Consider the following 23,388-nt stretch of genomic DNA (forward strand, 5'->3'; position numbering starts at 1 on the left):
TAAATTACAGATCATCCAGAACTGCGCAGCCAGATTGTTGACGGGAACATCCAAATTTCTTTCCGCAAAACCCGCCCTCCGTCTCCTACATTGGCTTCCAGTGAAAGAGCGAATTAGCTTCAAATCACTATGCACTGTCCACAAATTCCTACAGGGGATAGGCCCTCCCCTGATCTCGGCCATAATTCATCCACATAAAGCAAGAAGAAAGCTTCGCTCGGATGGTCTTCAGCTAATGGAGACCCCCAAAATCAAATGAGCCAGAAGTAGCAGTAGACTCTTCTCTCTGAATGCAGGCAGGCTCTGGAACGCCCTGCCCCTCCACCTCCAAAAAGAGCCCAGTCATCTCACCTTCAGGAAACAACTCAAAACCCTTCTATTCCTTTAGACTAATTTTTCTGAATCACCCACCCGGTCAATAGTCATGTCTAGCGCTGGGAGGCCTTCTGGTAGCCATGCGCTTTATAAATGCCCTTCTCATTTGATTTCATTCAAGCACGTTCCATATGGACCTGCCTAAAATCTGTTGCACTGCATATCGGTTCAGAGTGAGTGTGTGTGTGGGAGTTACAGTCTACAGACCACCTTTGATTCATGACACTGGTCAGTGGTATTGCCTAACGCATTGATTTCTTGCCAGAAGAACACTATGGTTGACATTGGTTTGCCTGTGAGGCGTCAGCCGTGGTGCTGCTAAAAAACGTGTAATAATTCTTTGTATGTATATATTTTCCGATATCGTTGTGACCTGGGGTGCACTCTATAACGGTGTTGTACTGAATTCTAAGAATTGCTAGGGTGAGACAGAGACTGCTAACATTTTTTGCACTGCATAATGGTGCTTGGGGGGAGGGGTTAGACAAGGATCTAATCCAAGTGTGCATATTATTGATGTCATTCAAACAGAGTTGGATCTAGTACTGCTAGTAATAGTCCCAAGTTTGATTTATGCCCTGAAATACATGATGTTCATGTTGTGTTGATTATTATGTGTGCTGAATACAAATGTTATTACATACATCACGTGTGACGTCTCTTTTGTGATGCTCTGTGCATTTATTGTGAGTTTGTGTTGTGCCAATGCTTTACACATTGCGATCTGTGGTAAGCCTGAGTGCTCAGTGCCAAGCTACTCACGGGTGAATGCAGTTTATACAGTGGGTGTATTCACCTGCCCCCAATGGAAGTAGTAGGTTCTGCCTGGCTAAGGCATTGCCGCAGCCAGCCAGAAAGTGCCAGTTCCAACAAAGTAGCAAAACATGTTGATGGAAAAGAGAAGTAGGGTCTGTTGCTCAACCCTTTTGTTTTTAATCATGTGGTTGGGAGACCTCAGTAAAAAATATTCTTTTAACTCACTCACATACAATTTAAATACAGATCTGGCAGTTTCACAAATGGAGAATGTACTCACCCAAACTATGGAATCCATAACTTGGAGACTGTACAACCAGTGGACACTAGTAATCTTGAATACTTCTCAGTGCAATATATGGCTCCCAACATTCCATGTTGGGTGGGTGAGCATATATCAACTAATATAAGTGCATGAATGTATGGTAATTCTATAACAGGCTTAGCATTTTTATGCATTAGTACATATTTTATGCATGGTTCAATTTTATACAGTTTTTCCTTAATGCGTCTCACTTACTCCTTAGTGCATTAGCTACCTGTTTTGCACCTGCCCTTTATGTAAGAGAAAATCATGTGATGTTGTTTCTGCTGCTGACACCTGTCTTTAACTTATTATTTATGTTAGGGATGGTTGTGCTGTGGCTGTCCACGTTGTACCTCAATTGTTTGTGAAGCTCAGTATAAAAAGTTTCACATCACATAATAAAGAAAAACTATTCATGCTGCCAATGCTTGTTTTAATGCATGATGTGAGTGAAATAGTGAACCCCCACAAAATACATAAGCAGAGTTTACTTTTGGTTTTACATGTTTAACAAGCAGTTTTTGAAATAGAGTGGCCGTCTTTGTAAAATGTTAATTGATAGCTGGCAAGTAGCTCTGTCATGTACGACACCTATGTAGCATTTTAGCCAACAACTCTTTGCATGCTGGGGTATTGATCTTATAATAAAACAGTTTAAAGCAATATTACAAGTCCCTCAATGCAACATGCTGTTGGCTGAAAATAAAAAATAGATGGAATGTATGTTGTATTGCCAAAGCACAGAGTTGCTAAATGCAAAACAAATTTAGGTCCTGAATTTTCCCCCGTTTTTCCTGTAGGCATTCATAGGTTAAACAGCCTTTTGAGTGAGAGGGCAGAGGTAGCCTTTCAGATGCAACCACAGATTCTCTTGCTAGTGGGCTAACAATAGCACTCCTTGGAAAACAAGCATGCTGAAAGGACCTATTCACCAGAACAAATGCTACCATCAGCAAGTTAGCTGTGTCTAGAGACACAGAGAAAATAAACATTTCTCTTCTCCAGCCCATCGGGCGTTTTTAGGTCTCGCCTGTCGATGCGCATGCGCATCGAGCTTGCGAGACTATGGGGGCTTATCCACTCTTTATCCAACTTGCAAGGAATCGTGGCGATTCCTTGCAGTGCCCGTGACTTTTAAGCTCAATGCGCATGTGCATTGAGCTTAAAAGCGCGTGCACAGCCGCCCGCATTCCTCCGACACCTTTGAAGTGAAGCTTAGCTTCACTTCAAAGGCCCGGCTTCTTCACACCCACATGCCGCTCTGCCCCGCTCCGCCCCCTCCCCTGAGTCATCCTGCCTGCCCAGACTTCTCCTCCCCCCTACTTACATCCCGCTTTCACTTGTTAACTTTACCGCTGTCCGGGTGGTTCCATGTTATTTCTTTAACTACCTGCTCGTGACTGCCCGTCCTCGTGCTGGCACTGTGCTTTCCTCTGTGAACTTTAGGACTTCTCCATATAACTGTGGCATTCCAGAAATTCGTCATTGGAACGCAACGTGCAACGCATTGACCCGACGTTGCTCTTTGATTGCGCACCTAGAAACCTTGACGCGCAAACCAGCTTCATTCTCCTTGGCTGACACACCCAGCAGCCTTTACAGACGGACAACAGCGTGTACAACAGCTTTGTGCCAATACTAACGTGCACACCAGCTTTGTGTCCATTTTATGTACACAGCAGCTCCATGCTCTATCGCTCACGCGCACAGCGACGCTGTGTGCACTTTAATGCTCATTCGCTGGCACGCACAGCACATTTGTGCAAGTATTTGCATGTCTACCCTGCAATCCTTTCGCTGATACGCACAGCTTGATTTTAAAATTGTGTGTATAAGTTACAGTTCACTCGCTGATGCACACAGCAACTCCGCGGCGCTGACGCGCACAGTTGGATTTTAATTTGCGTGCCTACTTTACAGTTTACTCACTGATGCGCACAGCAGCTCCATGCTTTCTTGCAGACTCGCACAGCAGTGCCCAGTGCAGACTTTTACGTTCTTTCGCTGACACGCAGAGCACTTTTGTACAAGTATTTGGTCGTCTACCCTGCAATCTTTTCGCTGATACGCACATCTTGATTTTAAAACTGCGTGTCTAGTTTACAGTTCACTCGCTGATGCGCACAGCAACACTGCTGACGCGTTTAGCTGGATTTTAAATTGCGTGCCTACAGTACAATCGCACAACACTTTAGTACAAGTATTGCGTGTCTACTCTGCAATCTTTTCGCTGATGCGCACAGCAACTCTGAGTGCAGTCTCTTTCAATCGCTGACACACACAGCACGTTCCCATCTAATTGTGTGTATACAGTACAACATATTATATCCTATGTCTTCATTAACAATATAGTGTATCTGTACTGAATATATATCCAGCATTTCAGACTGCATTTCAGAGCTTTTAGAAATGTTTATGGCTTTTTTTTTTTGAAATTCTTTAGCATTGGCTACAGGAAACAAAAATGCTAAAGATTTACAAAAAAAACCCATAAACAATTCTAAAAGCACTAACTCTAATGCTGCGAGACCTATTGCATTTCCAATGCTTGTTATGATTTAGGTGGTTTGCTTACCACATGCCGTGATGCACCCTGCGTTAAACAAGTGAGGCACAGGCAGCTGGTAGTGCTTTTGAGGGCCGCCAGTGGATATATCTGTTAACTACATCAATATCCAAGCTACACAAAATGATGTTTTTTTCTACAATATAAAACAGCAAAATGTGTCCTTAAAAAAGAATGACTTTGGGTAGAGAGAGATGAAGTCAGAAATACAGATAGGCAGGATGGTTTAGATAGGGAAATGGACAGAACGGAGAGCAGTCAAATAGAGAGAGCATTCCCTGTCCCAGGGGACCCCCTGGAATGAGTGAGCCTGGGGCCGTTGCCCACTTTGCCCATGCCACAAAACGCTGCGGTGTGCTGATCTTTGTAGGATGTTGAACGCTGAGCAGCTCTGTGCAACAGCACACAATACTGCACTAAAGAGCAGAGTGATGTGCTTGCAGTTATTTGATTAGGGTAAAATGAAGGTTTGAGAAGTCTTCCGAATGGTATCATTGTGGTCGGAGGTAGATAACGAGAAAGATAATGGAAAAGAACGAGTTTACTTGAATGCCGCTTCGTTATCAAAACTCTTTCAGTGACACAGCAGCCGCATGTAGATGTCTAGACATTAACCACATTCTGGCTTTACAACGGAACAGACCAATAGATTAGTGGTTTCGCAGTTACATGTGGTTGCAAAAAATGAAGAATGTTTATACAATGTGCTAGAGCTTCCAATAGATAAATGTCCAAGACAGGAACGAGAATGACTCAGGGCAGAACTAGGATAGGCGTGGAATGTTATCTGATTGCGCAAAAGTAAACAAAATCAAAGATAGCTTTAATCTCCATAGCACACCTTGACCAATAACAAACAAATGTTGGAGGAGAGCATGTGAGGGTGAGGAAGCAGCACACATATTCTCAGTTGCACATGCACTAGAAGGCATTAGCACAGACGAAATAGGAGCAGGTTTTGTAGGTTTTATTAAATTAGCACAGTTAATTAAAACCATTGCAACAGAGTGTCATCATAGTGCAGTTACCACGTTAAAAGTAAAAACTAAGAAACCATCAAGTTTAAGTTCATATACATTTAACTAACAAGGCAATCTTGTAGTTACCATTATAATCACGTAACAGATTTCCAGAGCCAATAATAAAATTAATTAGTACAGGAATACTAGGGCAGGGGCGAAAAAAGTCGGTGATAAGTTTTTGAGGGGGGAGGAACTGGAAGGGCAGGGGCCAGAGAAGGTAAAAAGAGATTGTCCAGGAGTCTCACATATTTTCAAGTCCTTACAAGCACTTGAGTGTCTAAGGAAGTAAAGCAAACGGCCGGTGCCTCCCAACATGTTCTGATGCCCTATTTTAAATATAAGGGTTTTAAAAGAAGTCTTCTGGGAGAGTCAAGGGAGGGACAACAGCACAGAAGATGCAACCATGATTCATACCTTGAGATGCATAGTCTGCAGGCCCCCTCCTCACTTATTGGAGCCCATCGGTTGAAGGCAGTGGAGCGCCTTCTATCGGCCTTCTGTGTTGAGTATGAATTGAGACGTAGCAGAGCTATCAGCCTTCTGTGTTGAGTGTGAAATGAGACGTAGAGCAGAGCTATCAGCCTTCTGTGTTGAGTATGAAATGAGACGCAGAGCTCTCAGCCTTCTGTGTTGATCATGAAATGAGAGGTAGAGCAGAGCTATCAGCCTTCTGTGTTGAGTATGAAATGAGATCCAGAGCTATCAGCCTTCTGTGTTGAGTGTGAAATGAGACGTAGAGCAGAGCTATCAGCCTTCTGTGTTGAGTTTGAAATGAGACGTAGAGCAGGGCTATCAGCCTTCTGTGTTGAGTGTGAAATGGGATGTACATCAGGGCTATCAGCCTTCTGTGTTAAGTATGAAATGAGACGTAGAGCAGAGCTATGAGCCTTCTGTATTTACTATGAAATGAGACGTAGACCAGGGCTATCAGCCTTTTGTGTTGAGTGTTAAATGGGACATGAAGCAGGGCTATCAGCCTTCTGTGTTGAGTATGAAATGAGATGCAGAGCTATCAGCCTTCTGTGTTGAGTATGAAATGAGATGTACAGCAGAGCTATCAGCCTTCTGTGTTGAATGTGAGATGAGACGTAGAGCAGAGCTATCAGCCTTCTGTGTTGAGTATGAAATGAGATGTAGAGCAGGGCTATCTGCCTTCTGTGTTGAGTGTGAAATGGGACGTTAAGCAGGGTTAGCAGCCTTCTGTGTTGAGTGTGAAATGGGACGTAGAGTAGGGCTAGCAGCCTTCTGTGTTGAGTGTGAAATGGGATGTACATCAGTGCTATCAGCCTTCTGTGGTGAGTGTGAAATGGGACGTAGAACAGGGCTATCAGCCTTCTGTGTTGAGTGTGAAATGGGACGTACAGCAAGGCTATCAGCCTTCTGTGTTGAGTATGAAATGAAACGTAGAGCAGGACTATCAGCCTTCTGTGTTGAGTGTGAAATGGGATGTACAGCAGTGATATCAGCCTTCTGTGGTGAGTGTGAAATGGGACGTAGAGCAGGGCTATCAGCCTTCTGTGTTGAGTGTGAAATGGGACGTACAGCAGGGCTATCAGCCTTCTGTGTTCAGTGTGAAATGGGACATACAGCAGGGCTATCCGTCTTCTGTGTTGAGTGTGAAATGGAATGTAGAGGAGGGCTATCAGACTTCTGTGTTGAGTGTGAAATGGAACACAGAGGAGGGCTATCAGCCTTCTGTGTTGAGGGTGAAATGGGACGTATATCAGGGCTATCAGCCTTCTGTGTTGAGTGTGAAATGGGACGTAGAGTAGGGCTAGCAGCCTTCTGTGTTGAGTGTGAAATGGGATGTACAGCAGTGCTATCAGCCTTCTGTGTTGAGTTTAAAATGGGACGTAGAGTAGGGCTAGCAGCCTTCTGTGTTGAGTGTCAAATGGGATGTACAGCAGTGCTATCAGCCTTCTGTGGTGAGTGTGAAATGGGACGTAGAGCAGGGCTATCAGCCTTCTGTGTTGAGTGTGAAATGGGACGTACAGCAGGGCTATCAGCCTTCTGTGTTGAGTATGCAATGAAACGTAGAGCAGGACTATTAGCCTTCTGTGTTGAGTGTGAAATGGGATGTACAGCAGTGATATCAGCCTTCTGTGGTGAGTGTGAAATGGGACGTAGAGCAGGGCTATCAGCCTTCTGTGTTGAGTGTGAAATGGGGCGTACAGCAGGGCTATCAGCCTTCTGTGTTGAGTGTGAAATGGGACATACAGCAGGGCTATCCGTCTTCTGTGTTGAGTGTGAAATGGAATGTAGAGGAGGGCTTTCAGACTTCTGTGTTGAGTGTGAAATGGAACATAGAGGAGGGCTATCAGCCTTCTGTGTTGAGGGTGAAATGGGATATGCAGCAGGGCTAGGAGCCTTCTGTGCTCTCTGAAATGGACGTTCTTCAGACCTTGTCCAAATTGAGGGCTAAGGTGCCAAGCACCTTCATATTCTGGTCGGAGGTAATACCGCGCACCATTTGGCGCAATGGGGAATCAAGTGTTACACTGAACCAGTCAGTTAAGAAGCGCAATTACTCTATCCAGAAGCTATTAGGGCACACTCCAATTACATTTATAAGACATGGCTTGTAATGGAATAGGTCACATACTGGATGGACGCAGGGTGGGGAGAGGGGCACATTACCTGGGTCCTTGACTGTGAATGTTCATAAGTGGAGCACCTGGATGGGGGGGTGGAGGTTTAAAGCCCTGCTGCTGTATGCCTCTCCCTCCTTGTTGGGTGCCTCTCCCTCCTTGTTGGGTTTCCTTTAGACATGCCCACATTGATGGCTCCTCTGCAGCCTGCTATGAGCCTACTGTGCTGAGTGAGAAAAAGACATTGAGCAAGGCTATCAGTCTTCTATGCTGAAAGTGGAAGGGGAAATGCAGAAGGGCTATCAGCCTTTTGTGCTGAGAGAGAAATGACATGTACAGCAGGGGCATGAACCATCTATGCGCTCTGAAATGGATGTGTGCTCTGTTTATGATAAGGGAGCAGGGATAGGATCTCTCGGTGTTGAGATGGGAATGTGACATTAGGGAGGGAAATTACAAGAAAGGGGGCTTTAAGTAGTGTTTTGAGCCTTGTGTTATGAATATGGAATGGGATGTTGATCAGGGATATGTGCAGAAAGGTGACATTGAGCAGGGCTATGAGCCTTGTGTGATGAGTATGGAATGGGACATTGAGCAGGGATACAAGCCTTGTGTGATGAGTATGGAATGGGATGTTGAGCAAGGATATATGCCTTCTGTAATGAGTATGGAATTGGACATTGATCAGGTATATGAACTTTGTGTGATGAGTATGGAATTGATGTTGAGCAGGGATTTAAGCCGTCTGTGATGAGTATGGAATGGGATGTTGATCACGGAGATATGCCTTCTGTGATGAGTATGGAATGGGATAATGAGCAGGGATACAAGCCTTTTGTGATAAGAATGGAATGGGATGTTGAGTACGAATATAAGCCTTCAGTGATGAGTATGGAATTAGACATTGAGCAGGTATATGAATCTTGTGTGATGAGTATGGAATTGATGTTGAGCAGGGATATAAGCCTTCTGTGATGAGTAGGGAATGGGATGTTGAGCACGGATAAATGCCTTCTGTAATGAGTATGGAATTAGACATTGAGCAGGTATATGAACCTTGTGTGGTGAGTATGGAATTGATGTTGAGCTGGGATATAAGCCTTCTGTGATGAGTATGGAATGAGATGTTGAGCACGGATATATGCCTTCTGTGATGAGTATGGAATGGGATGTTGAGCAGGGATATGAGCCTCGTGTGATGAGTAAGGAATGAGACATTGAGCAGGGATATGAGCCTTGTGTGATGAGTATGAAATGGGATGTTGAGCAGGGATTTAAGTCTTCTGTGATGTGTATGGAATGGGACATTGACCAGGGCTATGAGTAAAAATTAGACAATGAGCAGGGTTATGAGCCTTCTTCACTGACTCTGAAATAGAATGACTCAGGCACAAGCCTAGAGCTACCTGGTTGAAACATGTATGCAGTATTTTGCATTAGGGCAGGTCTGATTATGCTTTCTTTTGTTCTTTGATATTATCGTTATTGCTCTAACTTATCAGACAAATTCAGAAAACTATGGCCCTTATTCCTCTGTTATAAGAATCATACATATTACATTTTCGCATATTTTCTCTGTTTTCCAGTTTTGTACCCTCGACCTGTAAATTTATAATCATTCCTTTAAAACATCAGTGGCAGAATATACTGTCCTGTTATGCATTCTGTTTCACCTTTGCATCAGTTAATAAAACTGTCAAATCCTGCTGTTTGCAAAGATTCTCTCGAAAGTAGATTTTTTTTTACATTCCAACCTATTAACGACCTAGCAGTAATAACATTATTATTCACGGAATCATGTGATGTACATGTTTAGGTACATTTTAACATCGTCTTGACTTGAACATGAAACATTTTGCTTTCCTAGGTAACCTGGTGCGATCATTAACGGACGACAACGTAGTACGCACGGTGATTGAATTTTTAACCTACTTACATCTCAAAGGTGAGCAAATTCTGTTTTAAACGTTTCTGTTGCATATGGATTTAATTAACTTTTAAGAGTGAACCTGTGTAAAGAATGTTTATTTCACCGCCCTTTTCAAAGTTTTGCGCAAACAACTATTTCCTTGTTTGATCCTCTAGAAAATGTAGATGTAGTAGGATCTTTAGATCCTCTAGAGATAGTGGGGGCAAATTATATAAAACCCCAGCTGTGCTGAAGTGATGCTGTTCATGGAGATACGTTATGATTTGTCTCTTGTGGGAATTATCCCCTGTGTTTGGTCCAGAAGCCTCTCTTCCGGTCATCTGCCATCCTTGTTCTTATGTGGGAGTCCAAAGCAGTACTATGAAAAGAAATGTTTCAACTATTGCATATGAGATCTGTTCTTAGCCCAAGCACACATCCATGTTCACTTAACATGATATGAGCCCATTATACTTTTATCACTTACGTAAGCGTAATTGGCTTCCCCTGAGGTAATAAATGCGATTAATTACCCTTTTTGCATCGATGGGCCTGAGCTACAGCCAGAAAAGCAAAACAATGGAAATATAAACAAACCTTTTCCAACTTTTTGTGGCTGATTGGGTTTCCCTCTCAGCAAATAAAGTTAAGGAGCCTAGACAGCCTTCTATTAATCATCAGGTGCTTCAGAAGAGGCTGAGGGACTTCCATGAGAGAGAGGAATCATTTTTTTCAACCCTTCTTTTAGTTTCAGAATGTTTTAATGTATCAAGAGGTAAAGCACAATTAAACAATAGGAGAATTGGCAAGAAGAACTATTACAAAGAGCATGTAAAATACAGTAATACAATTTGAGAAAAAAATCTAAACATTTAGTAGCAATAAAATGCAAAGTGCTAAGATAGATTGCAAATAGAAAAATATAAACCATTTATATGCTTTTAGAATAAAAAGAGGGAATGAAGGAGAGAAAAAGAGAAAGGAAAGAAGTAGGAGCCTTAAATAAGATAACCGATAAAACAGATTTAACAACCAATAATAGATATAAAAATAGTGCAATATGAGCAATATATTACCAAATCTTTGTTAGAGGGTCTATACATATGTTTTGATAAAAAAGAGGTAAATGGCCTCCAGAGCAAATCTCTTCCAATCACTTCCTGTGTAGAAGCCAATTATGTCCTGTCTAATCTGTGATTATGATATTTCGTATTCTGCCATCTTGCAAAAGTGATCTGCGTAGAACCTTTCCAATTTGAAAAACATATTTGTAATGCTATAGCAATGAGAAGCTCCATACTTTCCCAGTCATGGTATCAACTTTTCACGCATTAAAGGATCCTCCCAGGGAGATGTTTATCATGGTAAATTAAATAGTACATATATCTATAATTTCATCCCAAACTTGTAGCCAAAACATTTGACAGGAGGGCACTCCCAGTTTCATTTTATAAAGAGAAGAACGGGTTATGAATAACCTATTATAGACTAACAATAATGCTTAAGTTTTACTAGCTGAACGAGCAGCAGAATGCATTTTGGACCACATTTTATTCCAGCCCAATTTCAATCTCAATCTCAATCTCAATCTATCTCTCTCTCTCTCTCTCTCTCTCTCGCGCGCTCTCTCACTCTCTCTCTCTCTCTCTCTCGCGCTCTCTCTCTCTCTCTCTATATATATATATATACACATATATATATATATATATTACCTACTGGCGGTCGCCAGTAGGTATATATAGTTAGGATTTTTTCTCTATGGGATTTTTGAAAATTCTATGTCTAATAACTTTGGCGTTTGTGGACGGAATTGGCTGAAATTTTCAGGAAAATGGCACATTTTGTTTCTGAGCAGCCCCTGAAAATTTTGGGGAGGTTCGTCAAGGGGGGGCCGAGAAAAAAGGGGGGTCCCAAAACGCATTTTTCCCATGTTAATTTCCATAGGGCGGTTGGCCTCACTTTTAGCCCGAACGGCTGAATGGATTTGCACGAAACTTGGCAAAATTGTAGGGACTGGTAGCCCGATGTGCCTTTTGTAGGTCTCAATATATGTGCTGCAGTGGATTTTGAGAAATTAACGTTTAAAAAAAGATATATATCTGTAACAGCGGACTGGGCAGCGGCCCAGGACGCGGACTTTTCGCGCAACGGAGCTTTGTGAAGCGAAGCTGATTGGTTCTCCGGCGTCTGTCAACATTCCAAATAGTCCGTAGCGGCCGCCATCTTGTCTCTCGGTAGGATCGAGAGACAAGAGGAGGCGAAAGCGAAGGGGCAAATGACCATAAGGGGGAATAGTAGATCCTCGCTGACCCCCTAGGTTTGATGTGGAGGTTTTAAAAGGGCCCCGCGGGGCAAAAAAAAAAAATAATAATAATAATCGAACGGCTGAATGGATTTGCACGAAACTTGGTAAAATATTAGGGACTGGTAGCCCGATGTGCCTTTGCTAGGTCTCAATATATGTGCTCCAGTGGATTTTGAGAAATTAACGTTCAAAAAAAGATATATATCTGTAACAGCGCACCGCTTCGCGTACTTTTCGCGTTACGGAGCTTTGCGAAGCGAAGCTGATTGGCTCTCCGGTGTCTGTAAACATTCCAAACAGTACGTAGCGGCCGCCATCTTGTCTCTCGGTAGGATCGAGAGACAAGAGGAGGCCAAAGCGAAGGGGCAAATGACCATAAGGGGGCATAGTAGATCCTCGCTGACCCCCTAGGTTTGATGTGGAGGTTTTAAAAGGGCCCCGCGGGGCAAAAAAAAATAATAATAATAATAATCGAACGGCTGAATGGATTTGCACGAAACTTGGTAAAATATTAGGGACTGGTAGCCCGATGTGCCTTTGCTATGTCTCAATATATGTGCTTCAGTGCATTTTGAGAAATTAACGTTCAAAAACAAGATATATATCTGTAACAGCGCTCCGCTTCGCGGAGATAAAATTATATCTGTATTACCTAGCTGTTGCTAACACCAGTTAGCGACGGCTAGTAGGAGATAGCGACCATCTTGGGTCCCACTTTGCATGTGAGTGATATTTATCACTAATGACATGCAAAGTGGGCATGCCAAGATGTTAGCGACTGGAAACAGTCGCTAACATCGCTATCTCCTATTATCAACTTTTGGAAATATTCGAGATAAGCGCGAATATCTCCAAAAAGTAACAGCTGCCCTGAGCAGTTCTTAGCCATGTTATCCAATGGGAGGTGGGTAACATGGCTAAGAGCATTAGCTCGGTAATGCATGAATATCGCTGAGTTTTCAGCGATATTAATGCATTGCGGTCGTTTTTTATCGTATTTGCGATAAACCTTGATAATAGCAAGGTTTATCTGCGATAATTTCTGACGGTAAAAAAATCTTTGCAATGCATCGTTAGGGATAAATATCGCTTAACTTTGGTAATATGCCCCAACGTCTGTTAACGTTCGATTCGAAGGAAATCAGGAATTGTTGAAAAACATTGTGTGCGCCATCTTGTCTTTTTTCAAATGCCACACTTTTGTCGTGCACGGCAGCCATTTTAGATGCCTTGACCAGACCCACTCTGTGCACGCTGTCGATCCTTAGCATGGCTCCCCACCCTCGCAAGCATCTCACCCAGGCAGTGGTCACCCCCGCTCTCTGTCTTATGCATGGGTAATAAACCTCCCCCCATCTGCGCTGCTCTTCCCTGAGAATCACACCCTGTGCCCGCCCGACACCTCCCTTTCGCCCTATTCACTACCGCACCCTCTGACACTCCTTTTCCTCTGTGTCCGATTGTCCAGGCCGGTCCTAGGCTATCAGCTAGCCCTGCAGATGTAGTTTATGGCCACAGCTGTAAAGAATCACCCCTCTTCAAAGGAGTTATAGTAGATCAAGGCCCACACTCGATGAGATCCGTCACAGCAGAAGCGTTGCTATTATCTGAAAACCATCCTGTATTGTGATTGGGGAGGGGACCGAGCGTGAAGCGGAAGATTCCAGGGATGACTCTTTGTACATCAAAGTTTTTACAATTATGTGTCACATTAAAAATATATAGCACTCCGACAAAGTAGTAAGATTATAAAACTTTAATAATTTATAAATATATACAAGAAAACAAAAATAGTAATAACATATAAACATTTTTAGGGAAAAACAACGAAGTAGCGGTCGGCTGTGCGAATAGTCCCAACGCAGCACAACGTCCAGATTTCCGGCGTGGGGCGTCGCGGGGGGTGGGTCATCAGTAGCAAACTGTTGTGCGAATAGTTCCAAGGCAGCAGAACGCGCCGAAATCTAGATGACACGAAAGTGATGTCTAGTAAGTTGCCACCCAGCAAATAACGGCGTGGGGCGTCGCGGGGGGTGGGTCATCAGTAGCAAACTGTTGTGCGAATAGTTCCAAGGCAGCAGAACGATGGCACCAAGGTGATGTCCAGTAAGTTGCCGCACTGGTTTTGGTATCCTACAATGCTGCTCTGAATAACGGCGTGGGGCGCCCCGGGGGAGGCGGCGTGAACGGGCCTCTCCAGGTGGAGTCTCATCTGTTTTAGTGGGGCGCCCCTTTACCGTTTCAGTTGCCATTCCGTCCGCTTTTGGTCCACTGTGTCAAAATCCGCCATTCAGTTGAGTTGCGCCCACTCTTGCGGTGCAGCGATAGGCGGCTGCCACAGGACTCTCAAAATGGCGGCAGGCTCTTTCCTTTTTGGGCGTGGTCCACTGAAATGGCCCTGGGACACCTTGGAAATCGGACGCTTGTCTGCTAGGTCTTGGACCCCATTCTCGAAAGCGTCCCCTCCGCCTTGAGAATTCATCAAAAGTTTTGGGGGCCCCGACTCCTGCAGGCTTCTGGTGGGGAGCGGCTGCCATGATTGCTCGCGGAATGACCACGACGGAGCTACGAGATGGTGGTGCTCTCATGCTGACGCCAGTTTAGTCTGAAACATCCAGAAACAAGGTGGGGCTTTCATCGTTTGGGGGGAAAAAAAAGTTTTCATCCAATGAAAAGTGTTGTTTTTAGGTCATATGATCAAGCCTTCCATCATTAGGAAACCAAAAGTAAAATGAACCAATGAAAAGTTGTATAAACAAGTCACATGACCTGTTATGCGGCATAGGGTATAAAATGCGGAGAAAATACGTTGGCACGTGAGGCGGCGTCAGTAGCGGACCGATGTGCGAATAGGCCGAAGGCAATACAACGCGCCAAGATCCGGATGGCACCGAGGTGGTGTCCAGCAAGTTGCAGCACTGGTGTGGCCATCCTACAATGCTGAAAGTCGGCGTGGGGCGCCCCGTTGGCCTGTGAGTTTGCGTCAGTAGCGGACCGATGTGCGAATAGGCCGAAGGCAGCACAACGCGCCAAGATCCGGATGGCACCGAGGTGGTGTCTAGTAAGTTGTCGCACTTCTGTGGCCATCCTACAATGTTGAAAGTCGGCGTGGGGCGCCCCGTTGGCCTGTGAGATGGCGTCAGTAGCGGACCGATGTGCGAATGGGGCCAAAGGCAGCGCAACAATATTTTCTGACTGACACCACAAGGCGCTGAGATGCCAAGATCCGGATGGCACCGAGGTGATGTCTAAGTTGCGGACTGATGTGCGAATGGGGCCAAAGGCAGCGTAACAATATTTTTTGTATGGAAGATACCACTAGGCGTTGAGATGCCAAGATTCGGATGGCACTGAGGTGATGTCTAGCAAGTTGCTGTACTGGTGTGGTCATCCTACAATGCTGAAACTCGGCGTGGGTCGCCCCATTAGCCTGTGAGATGGCGTCAGTAGCGGACCGATGTGCGAATAGGCCGAAGGCAGCACAACGCGCCAAGATCCGGATGTCACCGTGGTGGTTTCATAGTTGAGAGGCACTTCATCTGCAGTGGGGCGCCGAGATCCGGATGGCACCGAGGTGATGTCTAGCAAGTTGCTGTACTGGTGTGGTCATCCTACAATGCTGAAACTCGGCGTGGGTCGCCCCATTAGCCTGTGAGATGGCGTCAGTAGCGGACCGATGTGCGAATAGGCCGAAGGCAGCACAACGCGCCAAGATCCGGATGTCACCGTGGTGGTTTCATAGTTGAGAGGCACTTCATCTGCAGTGGGGCGCCGAGATCCGGATGGCACCGAGGTGATGTCTAGCAAGTTGCTGTACTGGTGTGGTTATTCTACAATGCTGAAACTCGGCGTGGGGCGCCCCATTAGCCTGTGAGATGGCGTCAGTAGCGGACCGATGTGCGAATGGGGCCAAAGGCAGCGCAACAATATTTTCTGAAGAGAAGACACCAAAAGGTGCTGACATTCCAAGATCCGGATGGCACCGAGGTGGTGTCTAGCAAGCTATGCAGTTGAGTTGTGTGCGCACTTGCGGCGAATAGGTCGAAGGCAGCATAACAATGTTTTCTGAATAGGAGACACCACAAGGCGTTGAGATTCGGTTACCACCGAGGTGATGTCTAGCAAGTTGCCGCACTGGTGTGGCCATCCTACAATACTGCTCCGAATAACGGCGTGGGGTGCCCGAAGGGGGGGGGAGCCGGCGTGAATGGGCCTTCCTAGGTGGAGGCTCGTCTGCTGTAGTGGGGCGCCCCTTTACCGTTTCAGTTGCCATTCAGCTGAGTTTCGGCTGCTCTTGATGCTACAGCGACAGGCGGCTGCAAGAGGACTCTCAAAATGGCGGCCTGTTCTTTGGATTTGGGCCTGGTCCACTAAAATGGCCCTGGGACACCTTAGAACTCGGACGCTCGATTTTTTTTTCCTTTCCTGTACATGCAAAAAAAGGTAAATGCCCGGTACGTTACACGCTTCATCTGCCACGATGAACTCTCCAGAGGAACCGAAAAAAAATATAGTTGTGGTAACTATACCATGCATCGTCATATGGAGAGGTGGCACCAATTAATTATAGTGCTGCATAAAAGAGAGATTTGGAGGAGAACCCCTGACCTGCTAGTACATTCATCAAAGAAGTGGCACTGAGAGCTTCAGAGGCAAGGGAAACGGTCCCAAATATTTAGAAGAACTTTGGAAAGATTAAAATGACATGTTTAGATTGTGGCAAATTAATTTCATGTGGACAGATGAGTGTTACTCTAATAAATACAGCATATGAACATCATCATAGTCGATGGTTGGTAGAGACATTTTGACTATATCCTGGACCTGCCCGTCCTCGCCCAAAATGGCGCCGGAATAAATGGGACTCGTAACTCCTTGTTGTGTACTGGTTGCAGAACCTTGAAATCACGAGATACGTATGCAGTTTTGAAGCACATGGCGGGCGGGGACGAGAATTGATTGAATATTTCGACATCCCTATTGATATTAAGTTCTGATGTGTTATTGATTACTGTACTGTTGAAAGTTCGAATTAACGTCACCCATGGTACTTGCCCGCAAATGTATATCTAGATAATTTTATTGTAACTGGCCCTGTCGTATTTTAATTATAAAATGTACGTCCACCGATTCCGTAACTGTTAGACACCTTAGTTCTTGCAACCTAATGGCCCGCCCGTTACGTTCCTCTACAGTGTAAATGTCTATTCATCATATACGATTACAGTTTGCTCTGTGGCAGGCCCACGTGGTTATAGGCTCGTATTTGTATAATGAAATTTTCACAATAAAGGTTTTTAAAAGAAAACATGGTAGTAGTATATACATTGGTAAAGTTTTTAATAATAGTGACTGTTTTAGAATCATTAAAAGGCAAGTGAAATAAAGCAGACCAATTACATGAAGGGTAAAAGGTATAATACGAAGGAACGCAGTAAAGATAAATGGTCAAGGGCTGTTGTGTTTTCTATTCCTGCAACATAAAGTGATCGATAAGAATCTCATATTCAGGCGTATCGGCGACTAAGACAGCAGGTCGACCCTCTTTTGCTCAACGGCTCCGTCATGGGACGAAGAAACGCTCTTTTTCTCGAAAAAAAGAATATATTTTACTTGCAGGACAGTTGTAAAATTTCCGGGAAAGTACATTAGCCTGGAACATTATAACATATATTTAAGAAAAAATAATGTTCGGAAGTAATGAAAAGCGTAATTTTTAGGTCATATGACCAAGCCTTTCATCATTACAATAAGAAAAGTAAAATGAACCAATGAAAAGTTTTATTAACAAGTCACATGACTTGTTATGCTTACGTTACGCGCTGCGCGCCCCGGATGACTTCCGGATGCGCTAACGCGGCGCGTCATATGACGCATTACGCGAGAACGCAGGTACAGAATATAGTCAAAATGTCTCCACCAACCAGCGGTCGGAACACAACCCCTTTCAGCAGGCTAAATAGTTCTGTTAAATGACAACAGAAGGGACAGGCAACAAGAACCATCAGTCAAAGAGGGGAGGGCTAGTTCTTCTCTACCGGGTTACATTGGGGCGCTACCGGAACTGATCGAATTGGTAGTCTACAGTGTTTCTGGATGTTTCAGACTGAAGCTGGGGTTAGCATGAGAGCAGCACCATTTCGTAGCTCCGTCGTGGTCATTCCGCAACCAATCATGGCAGCCGTTCTTTATCGTTATTTTGGGCGGGGTGGGTGGCGGAGCCGAGCTGTTTTGCAGCCATCATTGTGTGGAGTTCAGTTCATCTCACTAGTTTTGTATTTGTCATGAGGGGTTGTTCCTAATGTTTCTATTTTAGCGAGGTCAAAAAGAGATCCCATTAGTGGCCTACTGATTTTGCTCGATTCCTTTTCTTTTTTTTTACACGATTTTTCGTTATCTGCAAAGACTAAACAGAGTATTGCGACTCTGTGTTTGTTTGTAAATAGAGAATGAACCAAAGAGAACTAACTCTAAAACAGTAAATACTTGGATAACAATCAATCAAATGGAGAGAGAAGCAGGCACGACGGATTACAATGGGGGCAAAGGCCTGCGTTAACTACCTTTCACTATCTGCAAAGAGAGAGTACTCCTAATAGAAATGAGGGGGGGGGGCACCATTCAAAGCAGATCAGTGTGCATAAACATGAAAATGTTTTCACTTACCACGTACTTGACATTCGACAGCTTATGATATTTGCTATTAAAAAACCATTGAAATTCACTGAAAAAACCATAGGTTATAGACCATATATAGTTAGGAATTAGCATTTACAAAACCTTGAAAATTCACTGAAAAAACCATAGGTTATAGACCATATATAGTTAGGAATTAGCATTTAAAAAACCTTATTTTACTCACACAAAACCATTGAAATTCCATATATAGTTAGGTGCACTAACTATATATCGCGCACCCGCAATCCACTGCTGATCATGTCACATATTACATCATTCATGACATGGTCAGTGACATCACTGATGACATCACTGATGACATCTCAAATGACATCACTGATGACATCACTGATGACATCTCATTTGACATCATTCTTGTGCTAATACGATAAACCTCTTCAGACTCTAATATAACCTTAGATACACTCAGTGTATACAGACACTCACACACTGCCACTCATCCATGGAGTTACTCACACACCCAGTCAGTCATGCAAAGAAACAATCTCACCTCCATTTCTTCAACTATACAGTTAAACACACCTTACTTATTGAAACATATACTAACACATATTTACTCTCTTATACAATCCCTGATACAAGTTCACAATGATCGATACAACTACTCACTCATTCAGTGGCTCTCATGCACAGTTATTTATATATGCCAACTCTCACATGTACTGTGTTTTACATATGTACTTACTATGACATGTAGCATTGAGATATCCATTCACTCATCAATACACTCATGCACACAGTCAACTGCCCATGTAGCTGTTTCCACATGCACTCTTGAACTCATACACCTAGTGAATAAACTGCTCACACATCTATGCATAGAGTCACACACCTTCCAGCCACCCCTACACAAACTCAATCTCCCATAGAAATACTTGGGCAACCAATTAATAACACATATAGCCTCTCGTATAGCTAATGATCAACACATGCAGCAGTTTACAGAACAACAGACATAATGATGCACAAATTAAGACAGTTTAGTCACTAACCCATGCATTCAGTGAGACACATTTAATCACTCACTCATACAGTCAGTCACGCACCTACTAAATCCTTCATCCAGACACTTATACATCCACTCATTCTTCAATATGTAAAACATATTTAAACTTTACAAAAACACACAGACACTAGATGATGTCATCAGTGATGTCATTTGAGATGTCATCAGTGATGTCATCAGTGATGTCACTGACCATGTCATGAATGATGTAATATGTGACATGATCAGCAGTGGATTGCGGGTGCGCGATATATAGTTAGTGCAACTAACTATATATGGAATTTCAATGGTTTTGTGTGAGTAAAATAAGGTTTTTTAAATGCTAATTCCTAACTATATATGGTCTATAACCTATGGTTTTTTCAGTGAATATATATATATATATACACACACGCTCACTCCATCTCCATTCCGGTATCAGGAAAGCACTCCAAAGGGACATCAGCAGTCTTCAAATGACTTTAATTCGTCTTACGGGAAACATGTAAAACATGACGCATTTCGGCGATGCCTTAATCAAATGTTTTCATTATGCACGTCGCGAAGCAGCCAACTTTAAACTTTGAGACGTGAACCACATGACCAATTGATACATTAAAATCAAAAGTGGACTACGCTTTGATGGTATCAGGCGCCATATTGGAGTGTTGCAATAAAACTTTATCAAAAACCCCCATTGTCTGCACAAATGTAAATCATATGTGCCACCTCACAATCTCATTTAATTTCCCTAATTTGAGAAAAATAGAGATAACGCGGGCAGACAAAAAAGTAGAACATTGCAAAAAACACATCACGCCGTGTATCGGCATCGCCTGATACAACGCATACCCAATTGATGCATGTTTACGCGAATGCACCTTCCCGTTGTAAGCACCCGTCCAGGAGTGCGCTGTCCTTTGGTGCAGTTGGAGCGTTGATATATATAAATATATACATATATATTTATATATAGAAAAAAATATATATGTATACTACTTTTCTGTAGAAACTAAAACATCCTCTCTCTCTCTCTCTCTCTCTCGCTCTCTCTCTCTCTCTCATAAAGGCGGCAACGCCGAAAAGCGTTTGTTAAACCGTTTTGGAAACTGCAGTGCTATGAATAAATATGGCATGTGAACTGCGCTAAATAACTTTGAGTGCTCTTAATTGGGAACGGTCCGAGAAGTGGGGACTGAGTGTTTGTAAAATAATACGCACTCCATCGTGCGGTAAGAGGCACCCGTGGTGAAGCGGAGCAGCGGTTGGTGGAAGAGAGTCAAGGAGAATATATATATACATACATATATATATATATATATATAGAGAGAGAGAGAGGATGTTTTAGTTTCTGCAGAAAAGTAGTATACATTAGGGGACGTATCCGTTTCAGAGAGAGGAAGTTTTAGTTTCAATAGGAAAGTAATATAAATTAGGGGAAGTATCATTTAATTGTGACTCTATTAAAGATCTAGTACGCAACAGTTGTTTGATAGAGTGAACTAATATTTCATATTTAGAATTGGAAGAGGAAGGTATATTAGGTGCCAGCACAGGGAGAGAGCTGATGAACCCCATATCTGAGTAGATATGGTGCTTTTCAGTTCTCTCCCATTCACACGACGAGGTGAAGCAACTTGCCTTGCTGTACTGTGTGGCCTGAATTCTTAAAAAATCTGCCCAATGGTCTTTAAATAAGAATGGGAACATAAAAGTAAGTTCCAATTTTTGTCAAATAGTGGGGACCATAAGCAAATCTTGAGAAAGGGAAGTCTAAACCTGCTTAAGAATGAATGCAGAATTATAGTTTACAAAACTGATAAAATTAACGCTACTTTCATTATTGGGACCCTAGAGATTGTGTAAAAAGATTTGAGATGTTTTACCATTCCATAAAATGTTCTCAATATAGTGGCAATTGATGTAAACCAATTCGGAGAGAAAATGAAAACTCATAATAGGTAACCACATCATCTTAATGGTATCTAATCATCCCCACCAAGATAGAAATAAAAGAGGCAATTTTTCAGTCAGTGAATGAAGTTTGTGTTTAACTACGTCAAGGTTAAACAGAATGGTATCTTTCCTTAAATTAGGATATTTGTAATCTAGGCATGTAATACATTTTCAATTCAATGTAAAAACAGAGTTTTTAAGCATGTCCTTAAAACAAAACGTATTAAGTGCCATGACTTCCGATTTATTAGTATTTAGTTTATAATCTGATACTTGGGGGTAGTCATGTAATAAGGGGGAAAAGGTTGGAAATGTTGCTAAAATCATAATTTGATGTGAATATTAATATCATTTGCATACAACATGAACTTAACTTATGTGTCCTTATTTTTATAACCATCAAAACTATTATATCTACAAATTACTCTTAAAGAAGCTCAAGAGCTAAGATGAAGAGTAATGACGAGAAAGGACAACCTTGTCTTGTACCTCTTTTTAAATCGAAGTTTGCTGATTGCAGATCATTGATAAAGACAGGTGTTTTTGGTGTCCAATAAAGCAGGCTAATATATTTGAAGATATCAGGGCCAAATACCTGCCATTGTAACACGTTAATCATGTAAATGCAGTCCACTTGTTCAAATGTATTTTCAACATTAAGTGATCAAGTGTAACAGCAATTAGTAAGGAACTACGTGATGCACCATGTATGGTATTCAGAAAGGTTCTAAAATTATCTGAAATGTACCTGCCTTTAATGAAGCCAGACGGAGCTAAGCCTATTAAATCTGGGATAAATTGATTGAGTCTGAGGGCTAATACTTTTACAGTCAACGTTAGTAAGGGAAATGGTTTTAAAATGTTTGAAGGAAGATAGTTTTGGTCTTTCATAAGGATAAAACATAGCATGGTTTCAAGAAAAGTACAGGTGTACAATTTAATGACCGAAAGAATGCAAAAGGTGAGAACAACGTTGATACTAAAATTCTAGAAAAACAGGAGAACAAAATTTGACTGTAAAACCATCAAGTCATTGTGCTTTGTCAGGGGGCAGTTTGGTAATGGCAACTAATTCAGTGACATTAATGTATTTTTATAGAGTAGAAAAATCTACTTTTTGTTCTTGGTACTTTGACATAGAAGTAAAGAAATCATCTAATTTAGTGGCATACGAGAACCTCTCAGGAGAATATATTTGTTTATAATAATCTGAGAAACAGCCAAGTATCCTATAATATTTATAGTGATTATTACTGTTCTCATCCAGGATTACATTAATTTTGTATTTTTCTGTGTTAGTTTTTAAATAATTAGCTAACATTTTACCTGCTTTACTACAACCACAGTAATATCTTGCTTTATCCTTTAGTAGGGTACCAAATGCATTGACATTTGGTTTTTCATAAATTCTACTTTAGTTTGATTCAATTGTGCTAGAGTGTTTTTTTTGGCACAAGTAAAACATTCGTGCTCTATGTCTTTAATTAATTTTAACAAAGAAGAAGTTTCAGCAACCATTTTCTAATTTTGACCACCACAAAATTAATTATAAATCCCCTTGCAGTCACCTTGAAGGCATCCCATGCAGTGTCAAAAGAAGTATCTTGTTGAACATTAATATTGAAGAACTCAATAGAGAAATATTCAATTTGATCAACAAAGTTTTTTTTTCAATATTAAGTTATAGAGTCACCATCTACTTGATCACCTGTTTTCAGCAATGAAACTAGATCTACAATAACCAGACCACGATCAGACATCAAAATGGCCAATATCTCACCATTAACTAAAGAACCCCACATAACATGACATAATATGATATCAACTATCCTGGATCTAGATTGGTGTATGGGCACAAAAAAGTGTATTCTATATAACCAGGATTATGAAGAACCCATGCATCAACTAAACCTGTTGAAG

At 42.4% G+C, this 23,388-nt stretch overlaps 1 protein-coding gene across 2 annotated transcripts in view; it reads left to right on the forward strand.

Moving 5' to 3' along the window:
* The window catches only part of LOC144825197 (galanin peptides-like), a 263,748-nt gene that overhangs the window by 159,642 nt on the left and 80,718 nt on the right, over positions 1–23,388 (forward strand). For both annotated transcript variants that reach the window (XM_078684049.1, XM_078684050.1), the window contains one exon: positions 9,482–9,559. In XM_078684049.1, the coding sequence (XP_078540175.1) occupies positions 9,482–9,559 (78 nt within the window). The remainder of the gene's footprint in view (positions 1–9,481; positions 9,560–23,388) is intronic.

This window comes from Lissotriton helveticus, chromosome 3_1 (genome assembly GCF_964261635.1).
Source record: "Lissotriton helveticus chromosome 3_1, aLisHel1.1, whole genome shotgun sequence".
NCBI classification, from domain to species: Eukaryota; Metazoa; Chordata; class Amphibia; order Caudata; family Salamandridae; genus Lissotriton; species Lissotriton helveticus.